General features: G+C 38.1%; 1 protein-coding gene and 2 long non-coding RNA genes across 5 annotated transcripts in view; 1 reads left to right on the top strand and 2 right to left on the bottom strand.

The window, feature by feature from the left end:
* Window positions 1–8,000, bottom strand: part of LOC148645476 (uncharacterized) — a 34,485-nt gene extending 26,485 nt beyond the window's left edge. Inside the window, exons 1-2 of one of the 2 annotated variants that reach the window (XR_015928222.1) lie at window positions 7,381–8,000; window positions 6,030–6,140 (exon numbers count right to left, since the gene is read on the bottom strand). This is a non-coding gene — a long non-coding RNA (uncharacterized LOC148645476). The remainder of the gene's footprint in view (window positions 1–6,029; window positions 6,141–7,380) is intronic. The other variant, XR_015928221.1, reaches the window with a different exon arrangement.
* Window positions 4,651–22,348, top strand: LOC148645474 (uncharacterized). 2 transcript variants are annotated; one of them, XR_015928219.1, is made up of 4 exons: window positions 4,651–4,764; window positions 11,276–11,417; window positions 16,214–16,321; window positions 19,520–22,348. It is a non-coding gene; the product is annotated as an uncharacterized LOC148645474 (long non-coding RNA). The 2 variants fall into 2 exon arrangements; XR_015928220.1 differs by lacking the exon at window positions 11,276–11,417 and having other exon boundaries at window positions 4,661–4,764.
* igf2b (insulin-like growth factor 2b) lies at window positions 12,396–21,151 on the bottom strand. Its single transcript, XM_088612025.1, has 4 exons — window positions 21,010–21,151; window positions 20,045–20,207; window positions 17,648–17,823; window positions 12,396–15,919 (listed from the first exon to the last, which is right to left on the bottom strand). Exons 1-4 carry the CDS (start codon window positions 21,082–21,084, stop codon window positions 15,680–15,682), a joined length of 654 nt encoding a protein of 217 aa, XP_088468151.1. The 5' UTR covers window positions 21,085–21,151; the 3' UTR covers window positions 12,396–15,679.
* Window positions 22,349–24,945: the final 2,597 nt, after the last annotated feature.

Here is a 24,945-nt window from a genome sequence, read left to right as displayed (position 1 = left end):
AACCTTCTATATGTTGAAAAAGGAGAAACCATCTTTGTCACTCCCAAATATTCTGAACCAATTTTGGCTGCACATCTGTGGTCTAAATATAGATGCTTTGTGTGTGTGTGTGTAATTGAGTTTTGTTACAGAACGTCTAGTCAGTTTGCCTGCATAAGAGGGAAATGCATGTTACCTCTTGTTCTATCATTAAAATTGCAACAGCTGTATAAGGTTGATTGGTTCAAATACTAAATGCACAATAAAAACACAAAGTAGTCCCTATATGCACGTGTGCAAATATGTTTCCTATCTATACAGTTTAAAAAGTACAACAAATTTGTCATTTTGATCCTTAAAGTGAACGTGAACGGTTTTGTTAAAACCCAGCAACAGGTATGTAAGCCTTTATCTGCTGGAGGTTTGAAGTTTGAACCATCACTGAGCTAAACCTATTACTCTGAATCGCCAAACATTTTATCAATCTATGAAATATGCCAAAGTAGATACAGATGGTAAAGAGGGCAAAAGTGAAGACATGGAGTGTCTCTTTACGAGCTATAATCAGACTAAACATGTGAAAATGAAGTCGGAAGATTTGAAGTTACATATTTCCAAACGCCATATTGTATCCTAAACTTAGTTGTGCTTCTTTTATACATGTACTGTATATTAACCATTCATCTTTACTTTAAGAAAATCTGAATAACAACATCTTTGTTCTTCCAAGCAGGTTCAAGCTCAAGAAATTGGGAAGAGCAGGAAACCACGGACGTCTGTAGCTATTTTCCACATGTGTTCTCAAATGTCTCTGGTATAACAGCTGCTAAAACTCCAACTCCTCCTTCTCAGAAATGACTCCCAAATTACCATTTGCATAATTTCATGCTTCATGCATAACTTATGCTGATGGGTTTAACTGCATCTGAAACTCTTTTAAGGGTTAACCTTAACCCTTAGATCACACTTAGATAACCTTCGATCACACTTTACCGGATAGTATACAGTCTCAGAAACTGTTTTGGAAAGAATCATGCCTAAGTTAGTTTTTAGACTAAGAAAATGTATCATAGTATTTTCAGATGCTTTTTCTCATCTTGAAAACATTAATTTAGCCCCCTAATCCTTCCTTAGCATGCAAGCTACCATTTTGTGTATGTGCCTTTTTTCTTGCATTTTTGAAAAATCAAAGAAAACATTGTTAAAAAAAGATTAGATTCCATGAAAAAGCGATAAATAAAGACTATATTTGGATAACGTCTGGCTTTTTCTCATTGCGCAGATGTTGTTTGTGAAGTGGTAACAAATTTGTCTCTCTCTGTGTGCTGCGTTCAGCCTTCACAGCCAACGTCTGACAGCAAACTCACACGTACAAGCTGTATGTGTGAGGCACCAGTTTCAGCTTAACAAAACTGTGATCATATACTCATTTCTAAACAGCTTTTCTTCACTAATCATCCTCCTTCAATCTGTGTTCTGAACTGCTGATGTCCACCAGAACCCCTACTGACTCAGTTTCGGCTTAATGTTTTCCAACTTCAAAGCTGAAACTATTAATCAGCACTATATTGCTCATCATGATTATACTGGACCAATAACCTTGATCAAATGACCACAGAATTATGCTTTCAGCCGTGAAACCATCATTTTTTTGTCATTTGTGTAATGTGAGGAGAATGATGTTTAGACAATGTCATCAACCAACAGTGATTCAAGTTCAGTTGTGCTTGCATTCCCTGAAACATCGCAAGGTTACCCAGTCAGAGGAATACTGCAGATGTACAGTAAGTAGGCAGTGTTTAAAAAAGTGCTTTAGTCTTTAATGCATATTAAAGAAAATTATATCTGAGAAACTCTGATTCAGACAACAAATCTCTTCCACAGCCTTCGGAAAAAGAAATCCCAGTTTATTAAATGCTTCAGCTTCTGTTCATAGCTGGTGAAACACACGTGGTGTGAGGTTTACTCAAAACTGACCCAGCATGGTGATGTCACATTGCATCAGAATGCCAGGCCATAATCCACAAGACAGAAGTATTGCTGGCACCCAGTAAGGTGTGGTAACTAGTGACAGTGAACCGGCAATGTACATTTGCAGGGGGTTAGTCATGCATTTACAAGCTCAATCACAAGACAGGTCTTTTAACTGTGAGCCAGCATTGCTAGCTAACTAAAACAAGGGGAGTCCCAATAATTGTCTGTGTGTGGCAGAAGGAGTCAAGGCCCTGAAAAAAAAACTCAATAATGTACATTTTGATTAGGGAGCATAGAATAGCTATAGGCATGTTTGCAGTCTTTCTCTTAAAGGTGAATCAAACAAGGCTGATAGTTTCACAGTGGGGATGGAAAACACCTGAAAACATGCTTTTTAAACACCCAGTCACACAGCAGAGGGAGTAGTTCTCAGGGGCTAGAGCCAAATAATGGCTTTTGGCATTCCTAGCAGGCATTGGAGCACAAAGTGTCAAAATGAACAAAGGCTCGTGTTCAGGCTCAGAAGTGGTTCCACTCTCAAGATCTGCACAAGGCCTTCAACGTTGTTAAGAAAGTGCTATTGCTTGCAACTGATTTAGTTTTTAAAATCCATGCCCTACAAAGCATTATTTTCTCCAGCCATGACAGAATCATTTTCATAACTCCTCTGACCTTGTTCTGAAACGCTAATAGAAAGATGTTTTTTATACATCTAAATAAAGAGTGGTTCTTTTTCAAACACCCAGATTCCATAATGAAATCAGTTTCACTCCAAGTCACAGTATGTGCTGCAATTGTTAGAGCAGAGCTGTAGCATAAAGCTGAGTTTGTATTTCTTCACTGCTCCAAAAAGCGATCTAATTGTCATTTACTAATCAACCAGAGCCTGCCAGTAAGGTTTTCCAATTATGTAACCATGGTTTCTGACTTGTAAACAATTTGCAGGAAGCTTTTTCACCACTTTTTGTCATCAGCAACAAATTGACAAAAGCACAAAAGTATAAAAACTTGGATATGCTTTTACTGATTAAAATATAAAAAATGTGTTAAATTGTGATTTAAAACACACCCATAAATTATCTGTGACATTAGGTTTAGATTGGAAATATTGTTAGATGGATGGAGATCTTGGATGAGAGTAAATTCAGAACTGTAACAGAATTGTACAGTGTATAGCTCTTGAATATTAAAGGTTGGAACTCCTTTACCACCCTAATTGGAATATATGTAAGACAAGGGTTCAGAAAACAACTCTTCAGACTACCACAGTACCACACTCTTGACATTGTTTTGACATGTTTTGTACACAGAAAAGAGTTTATTGCACTAATGCTGTTCTAACCGTGTCCAGTGCTTAGTGATTAGTAAGGGATTATTTTACAGTCAGTAAATGTCTATGACTCTCCCAAACTATACATACAGAAACTGGGGGAAAAACAATTTAAAAATGAAAACCGCACATGATAAAATTCCATCTGGTGTAAAACTGAAATGCAGCACGGTCCAGTCATGTGTTGTTATACACTGTGATTGGCTGTCACGTACGCAATGAGAAAGTACCACACCTGCATAATTCAGAGATATAAAATGATAGGTAGTGTGGTGGATATTCCTGTGAACAACCTATTGTTCCTGGGAGGGAAATATTACATGACGAGTGTCTTAATCCATGAAAGCTACTCCATGTAACCAACTGAAGCCCAATTCCATGTTTCAGTTGGATTGGTATATATGTCTGTTAATAAATAGTTGTCAAGGCAAAAATTATTCAATTAACTCACAGTATGACATTCTGTTGAAAACTTCTAGAACCATACCATACACAGTAGGCCTTGGAAACCTCAATGAATTTGCAGCTGCCCAAAATCCTGAAGAGACGTAACAGGTTGAAATACAGAGACCCTACTGTCACAGCAGGTGCTGCTCTTTCTAACCCAATCTCCTTGGATAGGTCAGTAGTAAACATGCACTTTTTTTACTTTCCAAATGAAAAGTGTAGTAAATACAGTTTGTCAGAAACCCTTCTTACAACCTCTGGTGTTACATTTTAGTATTAGCAAAAAGAAAAAAAAAGAGTTTTTTATTTGCTTCTTTGTACTCAAGTACTAAAAACTGGGGTGTTCTTCACTTCAGAATCACTGGGAGAGTGGAGAACAAGGACCTGACCTGGTGTCACACAATGGCCTGAGTAAGGCTAAAGTAGGTCCTTTTCATAAAATACTGGCTCCACCGCGAAGCACTCAAGTGAAGTAAGTGCAGTTTATTTACAATGCTTCCCATTTCCCACATAAGAACCCCCCTCCCAAGGAACAAACATAATCCTTCAAATAAAGACAAATCCTTCTGCAATTATTCTTATTGCCATCTCTCTGAGTTTGGTTACAACTACCTAACTCACCAACTGACTGATTATTAGGCTGAGGGGCCAGCTGATCTAGTATATAAGCCCCTCCCCCCTCTTTGGAATTTTTTTTTTTTAATTTCACAAATTATACAGCCATAATACATTCATTCAATTACTAAGAAAAGAACATCATCAAATATATCTTAATAACACACAGTTTACATTTCCTTTTATCCCGGTTCAAATAAACATCAATACAAACACCGACATTTCCCCCTCTTCGCACGCATGTGGTTTTAACTATCTCCATAAATTCACCTTTAGAAGGAGGGACTAGGTTTGGCCAACCGCGGCCACCATAGGCGGACCCATCCCGGAAGTACCAACAACAACCTAATTGTAGTAATAGTATCATTCATTTCGAGAGCGCTCTCCATTCACGCAACAATACTCACTCATCCCCATATGTAAGTATATGTTTTGTGTATGTGGAATGAAGTAATACTAGTCACTAGTGTGTACTCTCAGGAACTTATCTAGCAACCGCTCAACGGGAGGTGTATGAATAGTGAATTCCCCGTGCTACCTGTACCTCCTGTTGATAAAGCTGAAAGTAAATGAAAGTTACTGCCCTTGAGTTGTATTTAAGTACAGACGGATGTATATAATGAATGTTTGCTCTTATTACATGGAAGAGCAAGAAGGTGTGACTCCCACCCACCATTTTCCTGCTGAATCCTGATCACAGTCTGATAGTGACTTGATGAAGTTCAAACTGGCCAGGATGTCGTTGTTCTGTAAAGGAAGTATTGGAAAGGCAACATTGGCCGTTCTATTTGTATATATTAAAGAAATATATATCTAACACAGGAAGCCTACAGGTTGCTGAAACAGAACAATCATCTATTACTATTTAAAAAACTCACTGTGCTCAATTGTTTAATTGTAATGTGTAGCATCTCAAGAAACATTTATAATTAAAAAGTACAAACCAAAAGTATCTTATGTGGTGTTACTGCATGCCTTTTAACAACACATCACTTTCAGAGTGGCTGCTCTAAAAAAACAATTTTCTTATGCAAACTCCTAGTGACTCAAAGCAACCCCAGCCAATCTGTAGCATCCTGTAGCATTTCAGTCACGCTAGTGCTCAAATCGTCATCACCCAAATTACTATTTACCAAGACACATGGAGAAATTTCCCAAATAGCTAATTATCATCAGACAAGAAACACTGCTGCACTAACCGGTTTCAATCCCACCCCTGTTTTCTGCAACAGTGCCCCATCCATCATCTTCAACACTTAAGAAATAGCACGGGTATCATCTTAACTCTTTCATTGCCATTGGAAGGGAGGTCCGACGGGATGTGTTCCCGACTCTTAGGGAAATTAAAGTTTCCTGTCCAGGATTTGCCAAGGCAGGCAGATTATATGGTTTATTTAGCCACCCAATTGTGTCTAAGATCCTTGCTCTTAAGCACTTTGCTGATACTGTGTACAGTACATCTGCCATTGTCACTATAGTGGTGGCCGATTGGCAATGTGGGGTCCTGTATCCTTAGTTTGCCTCACTGTGCCTGAGCCATCTGCTAGGCTAATTGAATAGGCATCTTCACCCATTTTAGGACAATGTCTCGAGTCTTGTATGTCCGTAGTAATGTTTTAGCACCTCATGCTGCTGTTAAATGATGTATAAACTGACTGACTGCACTGCAAAATCCTGCACTTACCGTCTTTCCACAACCCCTGGTTGCTGCTTCTGGTCATCGGCTGATGTCGACAAATGTTGTGCAAAAGGCTGTCTGGCGTTCTTCCTTCCACTGAGCTATCTGCAAGCACACCTTCCATGTGAAAACTCAGGAATAGCTGGGTTGCCCAGTGAATGAAAAGATCACTCAGTACGTTGGTGTTTAATACAATGATAATGTCCGAGATATGTACTCTGTTCTTACTCCTTTGGAAAAGAAGGGATAAATCTTTTCCTGAAGAGGAGTCCCTAACACATCAAGACGTACAGTAAGTCGAATGCTTGTATTAGCTATTTTATTTCCTTTGATCTCAATAGAGACTGTAAATGACAACCTTGAGCAGAACTATTATATTTTATACACGAGGTTAATACTTCAAAGCTTTAGATAAACAACGTCCTTCTCTATAAATGTTATAACTAGTTCTGTTCCTTTAGCTTGATATGCAGTCACTCAGCTGGGAACAGGCCTGTCTGAGCTCTACTCCTCTGATATATCCTTGCTCCATCCAAGAAGCATGTTTCTTTTTCATAATTACAAAGGATTATATAAACGCACTGCTGCATTTTCATTAATCAACAGACACCCTGCCATTTAAGACTAAATGCAAATGGAATAGGCAGTAATTAGAAGTGGCACAATTCCCAGTTAATCAAAAAATACAGAAGTTTGCCACTAAAAAAAAGACCCACCTCATCACAGTACCATAAGTGACCAATTTTTTTTTTTTTGTTTGCTTGTAACAGTGTTAAGAAAGGAAATTCTAGGAGATAATACAATTGATCACAAGAAAATGTGTCCAAGTGAAAATGAGTGTAATGTCTACAGTCAGCCTCTAACTGTTCATTCCCTTTCTTTTTTGGAATTGTTTGTCGAACACAGGGTCACAATGCTGAATGTTTCTCTTGCCAGATTCTTGAGAACTTCAGAGGGTTATTCAAGGTCTCCCTGTCAACAACCTTAAATTGCATGCACACATTTTTCAAATATTTATACCGTGTGTCACGACTGCTTGCAAAGGGATTTTAGTCTTCATTCGCCGCAAACTAGGAAGCTTATAAATATTTAATCTCATGGTACTGTTGTTAATTATGCAAACAGGTAAGCATCTTGTAACAATTAAGTTTTATTATACACTTTTATCCAAGCAGGCTTATAGTACTCAACTTAGTACTCTTAGTACATTCACCATTGCTATAAATCTTTGATTCAGAGTGAGAGAGCATTTGCTTTTAAACAGACTGTCTCAGCCACCTGCAACTAATTGGTCAGCAATCAGCCAGGTATTTAACCCTCATTCGCCATTACCCCAGTGTTCCAATACTCAACGTACCTTGTTTCAAGTAGTTCTCTCACACCAAGGTTTCCTGTGAGCTTGCGGTCCAATTTTCCGTTGCCTGTAGTTACCAGTGCCTGATCCAGCCCACAGTAATTCCCTTGTGTCCTGATCCCACCAGCCCTGCTTTCTCCTTTTGCACCTGTAAAGCAGCAGTCCTGGGTCTCCGGAGCCCCATCCACTTCTCCATTACTTTTGTAAACACAACCTCCGCTCCTGGGTCCCGGCTCTCAGCTCCCGCGTCTGCATCGCTCTCGGATTTCTCCGCCAGCCCTTTGAGTGTCTCTGTGGCCAACCAACCACTGCGGCTCACGGATGAATCCCTATTTCCCTCAACCTATTTCTTTTCAACACCTAGCCGCAGCATAACATGAACACAATCAGTTAAGAGCAGTAGGCGTGTTCACTCCAGAGTCCTGTCTAGGTTATTTGGCCTTGCACAATCTGGCCATCCTAAAATTCTCCTTTAATTCAGTAAGAGAATCAATTTCTCCCTCATCCACCTGATCTGATGTAAACTCACCATTGGAATGGATCTCAAGACCATATCATCTGACACGTGCAATCAGCATTATGACTGCCATTTGAATGTTGGCGGCTGTGGCTGTTGCTGTGCCAAAGTTCTTTCGTGTCCCTCAGATCTGTGCAGGTGCTTCCTGTCAGTTGGTAGGACTGCGGAACCTAAAGGACTAAGGAGTGTGATGACTGTGTATTGGCCCTGAATGCCCTTTGTATTTAAGAAACGGCAAAAAGAAATGGAAAAACTGGAAGGGAGAGCTCTTCAAGCACACAGCAATTTCTCATATTACATTAAAACAATTGTTTTTAATTCCTTAATAGATCATTAGAAATGTTGCATTTCTAGTATATTTAAATATAATCACTCCTGAAATGTATGTTGAACTCTTGAGCCTTAACCTTGTGGCAAAGCCTCAGTGAGGTGACCTGCCATCATCTCATTAGAAGCCCCAGAGAATCAGAGAGATCTGTAGTTATCTTATGTAAGGGTGACAGTCCCTACTAAAGGAAGTATGTTCTCACATCTTGCTGTCCAGAAACTAAGTTACTTGCAGTGTTGTTGGTCCTGGCTGCAGAAATGTCATTGAATCTCCTTGTGTATCACTGTGTTATTACAAAGCCCCTCACAATTGATTTTCATCACATCGTTGTAACAATTGTAACATCAATTGTTTCAGAAATATACCATGTGCTTTTGCATCATACTGTTACAGTTGCACAAATCGTTTGGACAAATGGCACGGGAGTAAAGTTATTGTTTTTGGAAGAAGTAATATCTGCCCCAAGGAAGAAAAAAGAGTACTGTATTTTTTTTTAAATAGTCAGAAGACTAAGAAATGGAACTCATGCTTATATAGAGTAAGTCTGCAAGCTTTTCCTTTATGGTAGTCTGCCATAGTAAAGAAGAATATTTTCTGTGATTTCACTGTGGTTCTTTACTACTTATTTTGCTTCCGCCATGGTGAGCAATGGTCGTTTCTGAGGGATTTCATTGTTTTGTGAAACATTGTGCCATTTTCAGAGCCATTCCTTGAGCAAGTTATTTTATACCACTTGAGGGCAGTAACATCTTGTCTTTGTGTGTTCTGACTGAGTTACTTTTCAATGGATGATCTCAACTGATTCGTCAATAAGGCAAGCCTTACCAGGTCCACCATTTCATAGCTTCCTCGATTTGTAAGTAGGGCAAAAGTCAATACTCAACTCTGCATATTGTTTTTAAAGTTTAATGTTGTACTAAGACTTAACTGGAGTCCAAACGCAACCCTAAAAGATAAGCAACGGGAAATCATCTCTGAAACCAGGACCACTGTTCTTTGTCTCTGCAATGAGACCATGAGAAATCAAGCCTCATATTTCTTTGCTTTATCAGCCTGAATGCCCATTGCTACAGTATATGTATAGACAACCCACAAATGTGTCACCGTTAAAACAGCATTTCAGTTGAGGTAATTTTTTTATGTTTACCTGTGCTGTCTGCACATCCAATTTGAGTTGTCCTGTTGGGTGGATAAAAAACGAACAATTTAGCTTTACTCTTGAACACTGTCTTTTATGTACAGGGGACCCAGAGCATACAACTGCATTTTCAGATTTTTGAATTTTTAACTGAATAACTTTCCTTGCCTTTAACTTGTTGAATTTTTAGACTGACTAAGTCAGTTATCCCACAGGTACTTTTACATTCTGATAATCAGAATGTTTCTGAGGGGGTGTACTGTGCAGTGGCGATTCAGTGGATGAGGAATTTGTTTTGAGCTCGGCAACAATTGCAACAATGGATCTCTTGAAATATTAATGTTTTTTTTTTAATTTCAATCCAGATACTCCATTGCATTATGTTTGTTGAAGCTGGCATTCAACAGCTGAGAAAAGCATTGATTTGAAAAAGCAGTAAACCTGTTAGTGTCTTGCTGGATAGAGGATTTGGGCAACTCTGGCTGCTGTAAACAAAGCAGGCCCAAGCTTCGTTTTGGCTAGAATTGTGCCATTTTGTCTCTCACAACTTCTGTGAAACAGCCTTACATAAACAGCTGCAGGGTTCAAACAAATTCCAATTAAAATCTGGTATTCAGTCTTTTCTCTTTAATCATAAAAGAACAGACCTGTAAGAGCAAGTCTGCCTCTTATTAAGCTTCGGCAGCCAGCGACATTAATCATTTTTCTTTATAGTTTGCTTTCAATTGGACCTCCCAAATTATGGTTTACGTTTTTAAAATCTACTCTTTTTTTACTCTTACCGTACAATCTTTCATCAGCCCACAGTAACGCTTGACTGGGCTCCTTAGCAGTGTTTAAAAAAAATAAAAGCTTAGAAAAATCATGCCAGATGATTATTAATGTTGGAGACAGTGGGTTCGAATCCAACTGGCCTGAGATCTGGAGGACTGTGGTAAAGAAAGACAACAGGGGCTTCATCATCTGCGGGCAACTGGCCTGGTGCCTGCAGTCTTTTGCACCTTTTCTTCCTCTGTTTTCTGCTTCTGTCCTCCAGTTCGCAAGAGGGTGTGAATTTGCAAGCAGGGTCACCTGAGGTCATTCCCATTGAACATGTCTGGAATGTTCTTGGAGGACGTGTTGCATCCTGGCAACACTGTCCTACAGCTATTTGGTAGCTAGTCAGCAACCCAAAAAAACAGATAAGAGTCCCATCAGGTCTTATTGCCCCCTTGTGTGGAGCACGCTGATTGTCAGACAACAGTGAGGAGGGTTGTAATTGTCCACTTTCCTTCACATGAACTGGAAATGCATGGCTGTTTTCTTACCCATTTTGTCAGGGATGTGGCAAGGGGATAGCCCCTGTCATGGTGTGGTCATTGCAAAGGACCAGAACAGTTATTTAGCAAGACAGAAGAGAACCATTAGGAAGCTGTGATCACACCATCTTTCAGCTTGAAGTTAACTTTAGTATGCCACTTCTGTAGAAAATCAATTCAATAATATCAATTCGATCAATTTCAATAACAGAAAAGCCAACTCATAATAAAAGAGAAAGAGTTTAAGGAACATGGGGCATAATTAAATAGATATCACAGTGGTAGAGAATTGGTGATCAGAGGCACTGCTTGACCAACCAAACTAATAAAAACATATCCCAAAAGTTAAGTCCAGAAAGTCCAAAAAGCAGGTGGTTTAATGGCTCAGTAAAGAAAAGACTTGGACTAAGCAAATTAACAAATGATTGAAAATTGAGTAAGATGGTCCAAATGGCCTCTTTTTATTTTGAACCTTATGTACATATGACCATCAAAGGGGGAGGGGTTTTCTTTTGTTCCATTATTCCATTCTTGTTTTGAGTTTTCTTGTGTTGTACTCAGTTGACCTTGCATTAAGGTTTTAATTTTAGTGTTGTATACCTTAATTTTTCGAACAGAGGGTGCATGGTGTACAGTGCATGGTGTTAGCCAGTCAGAGAAGAAGAAACAGGAGATTTTTACATTTGGATAAGAAATGTCCATTCATACGAGAACTACTTACATAATCTAACCTCTAATCTAACCTCTGAGCCAGCACACGTGAGTATTGGTTGACAAGTTACTACAGCTGCACTTTTTTAAATCATTCACTTACTCCATTTAAGTGTCATGTCTTTAGGCTGTTTAAATTGGATAAGGCTTCACATTCAACAGAATGGGGTATTTCATCAAGTTTGTCTTGTTTTACCAAAACTATCTTTTTGGATTTGGTCATTTTGAATTGACCACTAATGTTCAGAATATACCATCTCTGTACATATGTCACGTCCCAGTTTGAAATGATATGACAAAAACTAAGAACTCCTGTTGCTCAAGACTTCACACCTGCATTGTAAAATAATTCTCCAGTCCGTTTTTAATTTACATTCTGAATACTGTGAAAAAACGTCTGTTTCAATGAGGTCTGACTGGAGTTATCTAAAATTACAATGGGCTGCCTGCCACCAACAGGATGTAGAGATACACCCTTATGTTGAACAAGGTAGAAGGAATACATATAAAAAATACTGCTCGCATATAAGAAATAAAAAAGTGTTTTTTTAACACTAATTCACCCTAACAAGTGATGTTTCAGACCTTTTCATCAATTTGTGTAACATAGAAGATTCCTGAAACTGAAATTTATACTAACACATTTGTCATGAGAGCATCTTCCAAAACTCTGGCTCATGCCAACAGGATTAAGGATGCAAGGCCCATTTCAATGTTGTTTTGAACTTGGACGCTTGGAAAAATGTACGGTTTCTGTAGATTTTCAGTTTGCGGAGTCAGATTTGCTCAAGGTCAGAGTCTTCTTGGAAAATGCACATTTTGTAATAAACGCACTGATTGTCAGCATAAACATGCACTTTAGGATTTACGTAATACCCCATTACAGGAACTCATTTGACATGTCTACCTAATCATTGAAGTAAATGGTGTATTTCCTGAGATTGCTTAAAGGTTACCTTTCAGATTTTCTCAGTATGAGGCCCTATGTAGCACAGTAAACATTAATAAGACAGGAATGCTAGGGGATTATGATAAACTGTTAACATTTTTTATTGATATTTAAAATGAAGGTACATGAATTGTGCATGTTGAAGGTCTAGCGTGTGGAGGTTAAAATCAATGAAGAACACACAGGCAGAGTGGGTCACTGACATTGTATAAGAATACTTGTCTTGGAAAGCAATCACAAATAGAGATCCCTTCATTAAGTGTCCAGAAGTGATATTTGAAACCAATTTTTACAAATAGCCAGGTTGAGAATAATTGCAGTCCTTACAAGGAGAAAAGTCCATCACTTTCATAGGCCGTATATGAAATCACTGGAAAAAGGTATAATATGGAGAAAATAATAATTGCACTGGATCCTGACACAACTGAAAAAAGAGCCAGATCTGTGAGCAGGAAACGTGAACATAGCAATTGAACAGGCAACCAACTCCATAGTTTTTCAGTGTGAATTTGGATCCTTGTTCAACTGATAAATTCTGAACGTTTTCTACAGTGGAAGGCTGATAGGCAGACGCATTGGCTGCAGTAACCTCTTAGTAAAAGTGAGTCACATCGCTAGCACACATTCGTATTTATACAGGAAGTGAAGTGAATATTCAGAATGTAGCCCTAACTGAGTGTGAGGGTAAGCTGCACAGGATAATGCATGGCTACTTTCACCTTAAATATCATAGAATCCCTGAGCAGGTCTGTTTTAAAAATGCATCTTATTTAAATGAGGAAGCTCTTGCATATCTGTAATGAGAAAGTGTTTTTTTTAACTGTTAATTTAAGTGAATTCCTAATACTTTGTACTGTTAAAAGGGATGCACTGTAATGATAGTGCATATACTGTAGTCTTAGTCTTACAGACATATGGTCTTACAGTCTCAAAAACATACATTTTCCATTTTTTGAAAACATGTTAGCTGAAATGGGAAGTCTGACTTAAAATTGCATCGACACCCCAAACATCACTCTTTTAAAATGTATTCTGAGTAGCTGAGTATAGTGGTGGATACTCTCCCTTTACCATCTTTTTTCCTGAGTTCGTACTTGCTAAACGTGATAACCCTTCAACAAAGATGGTATTGTAACTCTTTGCCAAAGATGGCATTTGCAATAGAAGAAAAATCATTCACTACCTAGCTAAATCATGCCTGGAGCTTTGGCATTTAAAATCTTTTATCTAATGTAAATACAAAATGACAAATACCCCAGGCTTTCATACTCAGGAGGTATAATTCTCACTTGAGAACATATGCTCTTGTTTGCGATACAGCTTTCTCATCACAGACTGCTTGATGATCTGCTCACAGAAAGTTAGTAGCAAAAGTAGTAATAAGTTAAGGTTTGAAGGAGAAAAAATATTTTCTATGCCCCCAGCCCTATCTTGGACTCCATTAGAAGGCAAGATACTTCTCGAATGATAACAGATATATTTTTATCTAATCTATCTACATACACATGTATCCAAGCATAAAGAAATACACTTTTCTACTTACACTCTTAAACACTCACATTAAAAAAAATTAAAATATCAAAATATTATATACATGTATATAATATTCTGCAGAAATAAATACTAAAGTGGCTTACAAGATAGTGGGTAGAGTACAATCAATGCAAACATTTAAAACTTCATATATTACTGAGAATAGTATACTTCTATTTATTTGTCCAGATTCTCGCGGTTTGCTGAAAACGTAAGCTAAGGAAAGTGAATAATAAGAATATGTGCCCACTTCTGTGACATAACATGCCTGTGCAATCAAGGCTACTGCAGCTTTTTAAAATATCCATTTGACATTTCAGAGGCAAAAAAATGTTTCTTTTTGGTACAAAGCATCTAGAAAAGCATTACAAGTAATACCAGAAAAATGAAAAACACAAAATAAAAGTCAGTTGCGCATCAGTGCTAAGTATATTATTTGGACCAATTTTCATATATATTTTATAACAAAATAAATAATGCCTTTATACAGTGCCATTATTTGTATTAAACAAAAAAAAAGAAGCTTGGCGGCTCATTATGCAAGATACAGCTCATACTAAGAGAAAATAACATGATGTCCCTGGTAACTAATTATACATATTCAAGTATTTGTTTTCAAGCAAAAGCATGTGAATACTACTGATACACAATAAAAAATGTTAGTTGACATTATTGCTTTTTTTCCCTTTGACTTGAAATTTGTGCCTTTTAAAAATTAAAAAAAACAACAATATAATAATAAAAATAAAAAAATCATAAAAAAGAGAATAATCTATCTTGGAACAGGAATGTCACGGTACCAGAATTTGACAGTCCAAGAAAACATCTCTAAGCAAAGCAACGTGCTAAAATGATCCCACAGTTTTTATTTCTTTCAGGTTGTAAAGAAACAGGACAGTGTTGTTTTCAAAGTCTGTCTGGAAGCATGAATTTCCTCCAGGCAATGCCTTTATCCCCCAGTTTCCTCCCACATCAGTGGTCTTCTGGGCAATATCGTGGTACGCTGCAAAAGGCATCTTCTGACTTGTAACGAGCCGCTGAATCGTAGTGTACTGCCACATCTGCACACTGTGACATCCCAGTTTAGCACTGCCAGAACCAAGCTCTTCTTTTTTTTTCAAGTCACACTTTCCCTAAAACGGAAAGTTTTCTTCAAGTTCTGCATTGTCAAAAAAAACGTGCATTTTCATCTTCCTCTTCTTTGAGTCCATCCCCAAAGCTAGCACCATGACATTGTTTGATAGCTACACGTTTATTGTTCATAAAAAAATAGTGCCTTTTTTTCCTTTAATATAAAAAAAGATTTGACGTAATCCGTGGCGATGTGCAATTGCAGACGTTTTTTCTGCCTTTTGTTTTGTGATTAGAAGGTGCTGGATCAGGAATCTAATTTAAACAATATAAACTCCTTACGGTGTGGAAATCCCATTAGTTACAGGTGCAAACTAGTTTAAAAAAACTATAAGAAGAGATGTTTGTATCTCAGTAAATTTGCATGGAATGAAGTCTTTTATGTTGGCTGTTCTGAAGTTTAACCCCCCTCCCCCCCCCCTCCCCTGAACAACCATTCTTCTGCACTTCCTCTTTGCACTTGCCAAGCAGTGAACTGCTTTCATCTTCTTTGCCTTTTTCTATTTCAGATCCACCTGAATTGCCTTCAGTTTAATTGTTAACTTGCTTTTCATGTTGCGTGTACATGTGTGTGTGTGTGCGCAGCGTGTGAAGGGAGGTGGGGTGGACCAAGGCTCAAGAAGGCTGCCACAGGACGTCAAAAACAAAGCTATAATCCCCTAGTCTTTTTATCTCGTTTGTGCAAAGAATCCCAGACTCATTTGTGGCTGACAGATTTCTCTGTGGAAGACTGAACTGCAGGGGGCAGTTTGCTGGGAAGGGTGATCAGAGGCTTGTGAAAGAGGAGCTGCTCCTGGGCCTTGACCTTCTCAGCCTGATGTCTAAATTTCCTTGCCCTCAGAATGGCGGGGATGCCTCTCCGCAGTCTCTGCGCTGCCTTTCTCTGCCACACGTCGTATTTGGAATACTTGACCGTCAGTGGCTTCCTTGGGGCTTCCTGCAATTTGAAACAAATGCAATGAGGTCAAGTCAGCTCCCTAGACCTGCTTTTATAGCAAGCATAATTTACTACATACAAGTATACCAATAAGCACTTCCTTTGTTACCGAGTGTCCAGATGGGAACTCGAATAGCTTTATTGAAATCAAGGTGGGCCCAGCACTGCAATATGTTTTGAAGAAAGTAAATTGTACTATGTTTTTCTGCAGTCTTAAAATACTACTAACATGTCAGCTAGCCTAGTCTGTTTAAGGCTCTCTCTTTATTGCCTGTTTTTCTTTTTGAAAATTAGATGTGCTGGCCTCCCAGGACTGTGACCTACTAGCTTACAGCATTACTATGCTTATGCCAGTGGCACTGGCTGGTTCTGTCTGCTGCAATGCACTGTAAGACACAAGAGGTGAGCATGTATTGTCCCACCAGTGCCCCAGAATCCAGTCCATTGTGCAGAGATGTACCTGAGTGTATTTTCTTTAAAGATGAACATAATTGAGCTTAGATCCCTGTCACTGCTCAGTCTGATCTTCCAGTCTTTTTCCATCAAGAGAGCAAACGGACTAGTTCAAACCATTACATGCCTGGCAAATAAACTACTAACAGCACCCTCAATGTGAAAAGATCTTTGGGGGCAAATTTAAGTCTTAAGGTTGCTACAACATTAAGAACCTCAGAATAATGCAGGTTTGTATCTTGATAGATTTTATCAAGTTTTTATGCTGTGGTTTTCTGCACTTCTAACATCCTATTTATGCTTTACTACACTGGACCATAAGTAAAACTTCAGTTCATTGGTAAAGCTTATTCTATTTTGAAATATTATAGATTTTCCATAGTCCAGTGCAGTAATGCACAGTGAAGACCAGTTCAAAGCACAGGATACCACAGCAAAATATGAAAATATATGACAATAAATTCACCTTGGTAAACTTTTACAGTGTAGCAGAACTACTAATTTTCTCATAAATAAACAATTTAACATATTTGAACTTGCTTTAATAGTTTAAGTGTAACCTTAAGACAAGATTTTTGTGCCTCCTGTGTCCACTTTGCAAAATGTATCTTATTGTGTAATGTGCTTTTTTAATGTAAACCATTTTGAAATGATTGCTTTTAAATGTGCTATATTGATAAAGCCTGTTATTTTAACTGTTCCTCAGTTGCACTAAAATATCCTGCAATTCAAGGCTTAGATGTCTGTCTTGTACCAATTAAATGAACACAGGTTCTAGGATCCTTTGAGTCACCACATATTGATTTCTACTGGTGCTGTATGCTGAAATATGTCATGCACTCCAGACAAAAGAGCTAATACAAGCAATCCAGGCCATTATATTTACTTGATCAGTGTGAGTTTCAATTAAGTATCCAAAATAAAGCTTAAAAACAGTGGGGGGTAGGATTTCATTCAAGGGTCAATGATTTAAAAGTGGAATATATTGTGTATCATGTACAGTCACTTGAACATGTACTGTTTACCTTTTTTGATCTTTTGGTCTTGAGCACAGTACTTTACTAACTTTCCACCTATGTCAGCATTTTATGTCAGGTTCTTGCTTAGTAATGCTTATTATTTTCCAAGATAACATGCTTGTAAAAACAAAATGTCCCACTGTCCTCAGCAACACCATCATATGGGTTTTGCATAAACAAATTCTTGAGTGCAGATCAGAGAAAAGATAGAGCTTTGCAAAGTGTCACTTCCCATGGATACAGGTTCTGCACGTACCTTTAGTGCTGGTAATGCAGGTATCCCCTGAAGTGATGTAGAAGAGACGTCTCGTTCTGACTTGGCAGGTTTAGCGCAGTACATTTCCAGAAGGTTCAAATCACAGCTTCGGAAACAACATTCTTCAACTATTCCTTTCTGTGCTCTTCGACTGTTTGATCTGCTTGTTGGCCTGCCTGGGGAAAACAAAAAAAAAAGGACAAAAAAGATTAGCACAAGAACAAGTAAACAGTAACTGATGTTTACGGATTTTTTTTACCATCAGTTCAATGCATTATTGAATCAATGTATCTACCAGAATGAAGCCCTGTTTCTATGTTTTAAAGAATAAACACACAATCTATGGGCAACTAAAACACAATAATTATGAACCATCATAAACACTTTTCTTAATATTATGAAAATTCTACAGGCAGCCTTCATGTCAACAGATTGCAGTCTGAAGTTTTTATTTGAGCAACAGCCATTTGTTTACTTTGTATACAAGAGTCAGCTGCTGTGTATGAGCAATTTGCCCAGTAAATGGCTAGACGTGTACATTTCATAGGATTATGGAGTTAATTATGGAGTTTGCATGCTTTTGCAAGAAGAGCAGACACTCTGAGGTTAAAGTGCTATCTTATAAGATTATGGGAATGTAAATTAAACAGAACACATATTGCACTACCCATAACATAACCATATGATTTTCATGTAATAACACATTAACATGACCAAAAATGTGACTGACCCACTGAAAGTTGTATTTTCTTTACAGAAAATATGTATAAAACTCTATTGGGAGCACGGATATGTTTTTTTAATACCAACACTGAAAAAAGACTTATGTTGTTACCTGCTTTTTATTCTCTACATTGTTTGCTGTATACATTCTGTCTGAGGCCACATCAAAACCCATTTGTTTAAAAAGGACATTGCTACTGATTTATCTGAACAGTGAACCTGTGATGTTCAGTTAAAAGATTAATCAAAGATCAAGAGATTTTTTTTCAAAATCATACCCTGTGGGAGGAAGTGTTTAGAATAAGGGAGCTATTTAGATATTAGAAAAACAGCATCAAAGCTTTTCAAGCCCTGAAAAAATCCTTTGTTATACAGCAAAAAAGGAAACATTGAGCTCTATTGAGTAGTTTTCTTAATAATGGAAGCTACTCTTTGACCTTGCCACCTCAGCGGAGATAAAGAGACAGAGGGACATGAAAGGGGAAAGTCTTCAAAAACTGATAGAGCAGCAAGTGGTCAAAGTGACAGTAGCAAATGGAGGACCTTGATACCTGTTTAGTACATGAAGGCACAAAGTAAGATGCAAGCTCATAGATCCGTAGCAGATATTAGTGTGATTCAGAGAGAAGGGGGAATATATGGATTGAAAGAGAGACAGCTACTTTTTTACTTTTTTTGCCTTTCACTCTGTCCACAATTAGATAATATTCTTTTGGATAGTGTGGACATCCAACCCAACAGAGTACGAAGGCTGAGCAAGTCTGCTACTGTCAAAGGCAAACAGAGGGCAAATATGCAAAAGGTTCTGATATTGGAAGGGAAGAGTTGGCCATACAGCCTCATGCACATTAATTCTTCAACTACATTAGCGTGTGAAACTGTCCACACCAGCCCTTGGAGATGGATCCAACGATCCAGATTACTGCAGCCAAACAAGATAATTCACTCTGTAGTTAGGAAAGACAAAACTTGTTCGTCATCTCTTCATTTTGCAGAGTACCATGCAAACTTCATTTTGGGATGGAAAACAGGCATGCTCACATTAGCCCTCAAAGGACTAAAACGGAGGATTTTAAGGGCTGTAAATCTGTAAGCAAAGTACATGTACTCGCCTTCCTTAATTATTAAAAGTTTTTTTTTCTTTCGCAGAGCGTAGCCTGGGAACGTTTAAGAAGTGGACAATGGAATGGGGACTTGGGTATTACTTTCACATGCGGAATGTGCGGGTAAACAAACAGCCCATTGTGGTGCGTTCAGCAATGCGCCTTAGCGCATTGTGCGCCCTTTTCATACGCAGTGAAGACAGTGAGAAAATGTGCCCACTCAGCACAATCGCGGGGTCGGGGCCTTTAAGCACAGCTTGTAATTTGCAAGTATGTATTTGCATACCTGCTCGCCAATTGTCGGCTGTACTCCCAAACAACTCACCCCCTCCAAAACAGGCGGGGTATTTTACTGAATTGCTCATTTACTCACGAAACCTACTTTTTGTTGCTTTTCAGAACATAAAATAGAGAAGTGGCGCGCTGTCAAAGAGTTTTGCAATAATGGAATGGGATGTGGAAAAGGCTTCTACTGGACAATAACTTCAAAATTACTATCCTGGAACATTTGTTTCGGATAAAGCTTATAATAAAGCTCGGGAATCTTAATGAATACATTTAAAACACTTACTGAAGTAAAACCCTCTGTCTTCACACACGAATTGTAGCGCATCTACCAGCTCTCCACCGCAGAGCGTTTCAGCGTAACTGAATGGTTTAGCCACATCCATAATGTAAAAAGTCAGGGCGATCGTGAACACCAACATTTGTCTTGATGTGGACATCTTTCGCATCTAAAGAGAACAGAGAATCTTGTTAGATTGTCGAATGACGTACTTTATGAGCAACAAGACGACCCCATATCTCCCAAGTACGAACTATATACTCAAAAGCACGTCAGTTGTGTCAATGTGCAGTTTAATGCTTTATGAATACACCCGCCTAATATCTTTGAGTTAGATATTTTAAAAGTGTATTATATCCGAAATGTTTGCAAACTAAACATGCAACTCTGCTCTAACGTTATCATTCATAATCTAAATTGCATATGTTCAAAACGAAACGTGCTTTCAATAGACGGTTAACCGTTTACTTATTATTTTCTGAACTGGTTTTGTATCTAAACTGGAGAAATGCAATCTAGGGTCTGACTTTTATACCATCTCTTACAAGTTACACCGAGGGATACCAGCTGCAACTTCAAATCTCACACTCGTCAAATTAACATCACCTTTCCTACACCAAATAAAGCACAATGTTATCGCCCCCTTGTGTTTAATTTTCAAGCTATTAGATGTTTATCCCATAGTAGCAATCGAGAAACGCTATCAAATCTTTAAATGGAACAAGTTTTAAAGGAGAAGTTTATATATATATATTGCCGAAATAGTTTGAACAGATTCGTAGCAACTGATTTCTGGAAGTGTCATTGTAATCAAACCCCTTCTTTTTACAACTATATATACATATGTTTTGACGTATTGTGTTTCATTTGTATGCTCTACATCAGTAAACCGTAGGTGGAACACGTCTTCAAAGCAAATACGGGAAAAAAATAAAACAATTTCATGCAATTAAAAAGTTCTGCAGTATTACCTTCATTCTTCTGTTTTCAGTTCCTAAGCAGGTATGGCAGAAAGCCTGGTAGCTGTATTTCTGCTGATCCTCCATTTCTGAAGTTGTTTGATATGTATGTAGTTATTTGGTAGTGAAGTAGGTTATGTTCCCAGTTGCTAATGTAGAGATGTTGTGTGAAGCTGCCCCACAGCTTAGGAGACAGACTAAACTTCTGAGTGTTAACTATTATATACCAAATCCCGCCCCTTAACCGCCCCCCTCACCCCAAACCCTTTTTCCGATTGCGCATGTCAGAGCTATTAAGATGTGTAAATGCTAAGTGACTGCATCGTAGTTCTTAAACTCGAGGAGTTTGCTCTTGGAACAAAATTGATATTGTGCCAGACAATTGTTCCTTTCTGGGGTCCTGACTTCAGTTCTTTTACATCTTAATATAACGTTATTCCATGAAATAGAACGTGTTTGTTCAGTGTCACTAACGCGAATCTATCACATATGTATCTGTTATCAAAATTTATTTTCAAATGTATAAACCGGTCAGAGAGTTACTACAAAGAGTAAACATGCATATGACAAAACTCTTCATAGACATCCGTTTTTTTCTTTTAAACTGTCTTAAATAAGAAAGGCGGCTTTGTCAAACGTACAGTAATAAGTGTAATATTAATATTGGTGGTCAGATTAAAAGGAAACTAACAAAACCTTGAAAGCCTACATCTTTCGACTTTGTACTGCTTTCTTATGTGAGTCGTACTAACAGTGTGCTGTAGAAAAACGCAGGAGTGGAATAGTCTTCCGAAGACTGCTGGTCTTCGTGTTTTGGCGCTTACTACTGGAGCAATCGGGTACTCGCTGCTGAATTATTGTAATCTGCTGTTGGTCACTGCGTTTAGCACCTTGTGCATTAACATCTCTGCCGAAGACCGTCCGTTTTCCTCTTTCCTCAAATTCAACTGGCCAGAACATGCCTATGTATCTAAAGCTCAAATGCTTAACTGTTATCTCTGTAAAAACACAACAGAATGTCAAAGGAGAGATTATGGTAGTCAAGACATAGTTTATTTAAATGCCAAGTAAATACCACCTGAAGGCTTTGGTGAAATGCGCATAAAAACGCCTTTAAATAATGAATTTGTTTCTAAGAGCCGCTTTAGGGCATTGTGTTACTTAATCTCTGTTTGGGTTACTGTCTCTTGTGTCAGGAATTCTTTAACCTGTGAAAATGCATGGCGGATTTGAGTCGTTTCATTTGTACTTGCAGATCTAAATTGACCCAGTGTGGATTTCCAAACTAATTCAGTTATGCTTCTGACAGTCATGTTAAATTCATATTAAAAAATCACTTGTGTGTTTTAAACGTGCGTGAATTTACATTGTGCTTCAGTAACTTGAATCAAGTGTTGTGCTTTAGTAACTTGAATAAAGTGTTGCCCAGAGCATCAATAAAGACCCGACAGAAGAGCAATCCATAAACGGTTTTGGATCTATTCCACATACTTTTATCGCGTGTGAGCTCAAATTTCCTTATGCATTCTATTCTGCATTTTAGATACAAAGTCCTCAGAGTACAAGCAAAATAACGCTGGTTGAGATTGTGAGGGTACTGTTTATTCCGCGGTAGCAATTTAATCAACGCCACGGCAGACGAAACCATTGTTTGTAAAGGAAATCAAAGCTCACTGCATGATACTCTCTTTACTACGGTAGTCCTTTAGTATTTTATCATAAAACCCCGCACACTATGTTAGTAATGAAGGGATTTTTGCAAAGCCAAAAAAAAAGTATACCGTAGCATTCCAGGCCTCAATACAGCAAGGCTCCAAATTTCACAAAATGACCCGTTTTACTCTGAAAGGTTGCACTACACCCGGGCAGTGTTTGGTAGGTGTCATAGCCTGCTCGTTATGTAAACGTTTTAATTGTCAGGATTTCTTCAATCTTTCCAGAACTTAACTGTGGTTCCACGTGAAATGCTGAACTGGCAGCAGTTTTTCAGTGTTGACCACTCTCCTGCCAGCACCGAGGAGCTGGGCGCTCGCGTTCACTCAATGAATGATTACTACAAGTGTTCGCTGGTGACTTGAATCTGTTCTGTTGACCGGCTGTAGCGGTGGACTCTGACCTCATCGCTGACATTTCTTATCTTATATACTGTACCTGCGGTGCTGGATTAATACATTTCCCCCAGCACACAAAATGCATCATGGCACCTTTTTAATTATATATATTTGTCTCATCTAGATTACGTTTCTCGCTTTCAGTAGGTATTATCATTAACCAGTGTTGTCTACAGCTAATGAATCACTCTGAAACAACGAAAACAGGGTTGTGCGACGGTTTTTCTTTAAAGAAAATTAATCTGACGACGGAAAGGATTGAAATGTATTGAATACCCTTTTACAATATCTAATACTTTTTGTGTTGCAGGAAAGAACATAACTTTAACATTAGATATGCATTCAAAAATAAGAAAACATCATAAATGACACTGAAACATCTAATTTAGCTATTACAAATATTTAAAAAAAGATTTTGTACTTTGTGGGCTTCACATATACAGACTTTTCTGTAGTGATTCAGTTCTGCCTTAGCTATAATCTGTGGTTTGACCTTTCTAGATACATCTCAGTTTTCCACCTCTGGCCAGAGACAAAATGACTTTGTAACCAGCACTGAAGTTTTACTCACATCCATGACAGATCATCCATATTTCCTACATTTTACAAACTTCAAGGCATGATGATTTTCACATATAACTATTGCAACAATTGTGGTTAATGACTTATTATACTGCCATGTTAAAGCTAAGTTACAGTAATTAAGTTAGGAATGTACCAAACTACTGTATTAGAGATTGCATATGCTTCTGAAGCCTCAGTACCAAAAAATGCAAAATGTGTTTGTGTCCTACCTATTTAAAGAACAGTCAATGTCAGAAACAGATATAAAATAAAGGATCTATTTGAGTGACTGATTAAAAGCCCTTCAATTACTATTTGTCTCTTGTATCAGTTAAGTAGTGTTACATATGCCAGGCTTAGTATAACTAAACTGAAGAAAATTCTGATTGCACATTTTCTAGTTTTCATATACCCATATGAGGAAAGTTTGCTAAACAATTTCACCAAAGTTGTCCACCCAACTGATATAAGTGCCTAACAGAATATATAACAGTTCAAGCACACAATTAGTCTTGTAATATTCAATTATTCTCAAATAATTCTTTAATAATTTTATAAAAGAAAAATAGTTGCAAAGTTAATAATTGTAACTGTATATTGAATCAGCAAACTCCTGAAGATAGGCACTATTGAACATCTTGAATGTAGAATGCCCATATACTACTTTTATCAGCTTGTCTAAGACAATCGAGATCAATGAATAACTTTCCAGTGTTGAAAGAATGTACCTGGAGATAGTTTGATTTGGTTGCTTGTTTGGAAGATAATTTGATGCTGTTTGCGGACTGTGAACAGCTTATTCAGTGCTCTGCTTTGGGCCATTCACCAAGACTGCAGACACTGCAGGAGACGGGAAGATCAGGGCCCTCAGAGACAACAGCAATCTAATCAGATTGACCTTTTCCTTAATTCAACCTGTAAAAATTGTTCTGAACCCACATTTTCATCTTCTATAGGAGTCTACCTGCCACATGTTGACACAAGCGATAAGGGACTGCTTGCACAAATATGGCTCCTGAACACCGCGATCCTGCCTTTAAACAAAACACCATTGCCTGGCTGGTCAGCAGTCATGCTATCTGATCTGCAACACTAGAGCAATATCACGTTTTGCTGTGTTTATAGGTTCCATATTCTTTTGAAGGACTGAGAAAGTAAAAAGGTAAGAGCTACATCTGGTGCTTAAGGTGCCCTCTAAAGGTATTTCGATAGATTGGAGGAGTGGTGTGTGTATACTTTATGAGCACACAACTGACAGGAGTGGCCTGCACAA

Source organism: Lepisosteus platostomus, chromosome 18, assembly GCF_059453375.1.
Source record: "Lepisosteus platostomus isolate fLepPlt1 chromosome 18, fLepPlt1.hap1, whole genome shotgun sequence".
NCBI lineage: Eukaryota > Metazoa > Chordata > Actinopteri > Semionotiformes > Lepisosteidae > Lepisosteus > Lepisosteus platostomus.
The sequence above is the reverse complement of the archived record's forward strand: the minus strand, read 5'-3'. Positions and strand labels throughout refer to the sequence as shown.

What these genes read in the sequence shown, in the direction of transcription:
- igf2b (XM_088612025.1), bottom strand. Translation starts at nt 21,084, where the DNA reads ATGGAGGATCAGCAGAAATACAGCTACCAGGCTTTCTGCCATACCTGC. An exon ending in CTGAAAACAGAAGAATGAAG is followed by an intron (nt 20,208 to 21,009) that starts GTAATACTGCAG and finishes TGTTCTCTTTAG; the next exon opens with ATGCGAAAGATGTCCACATC. An exon ending in AGACAGAGGGTTTTACTTCA is followed by an intron (nt 17,824 to 20,044) that starts GTAAGTGTTTTA and finishes TGTTTTCCCCAG; the next exon opens with GCAGGCCAACAAGCAGATCA.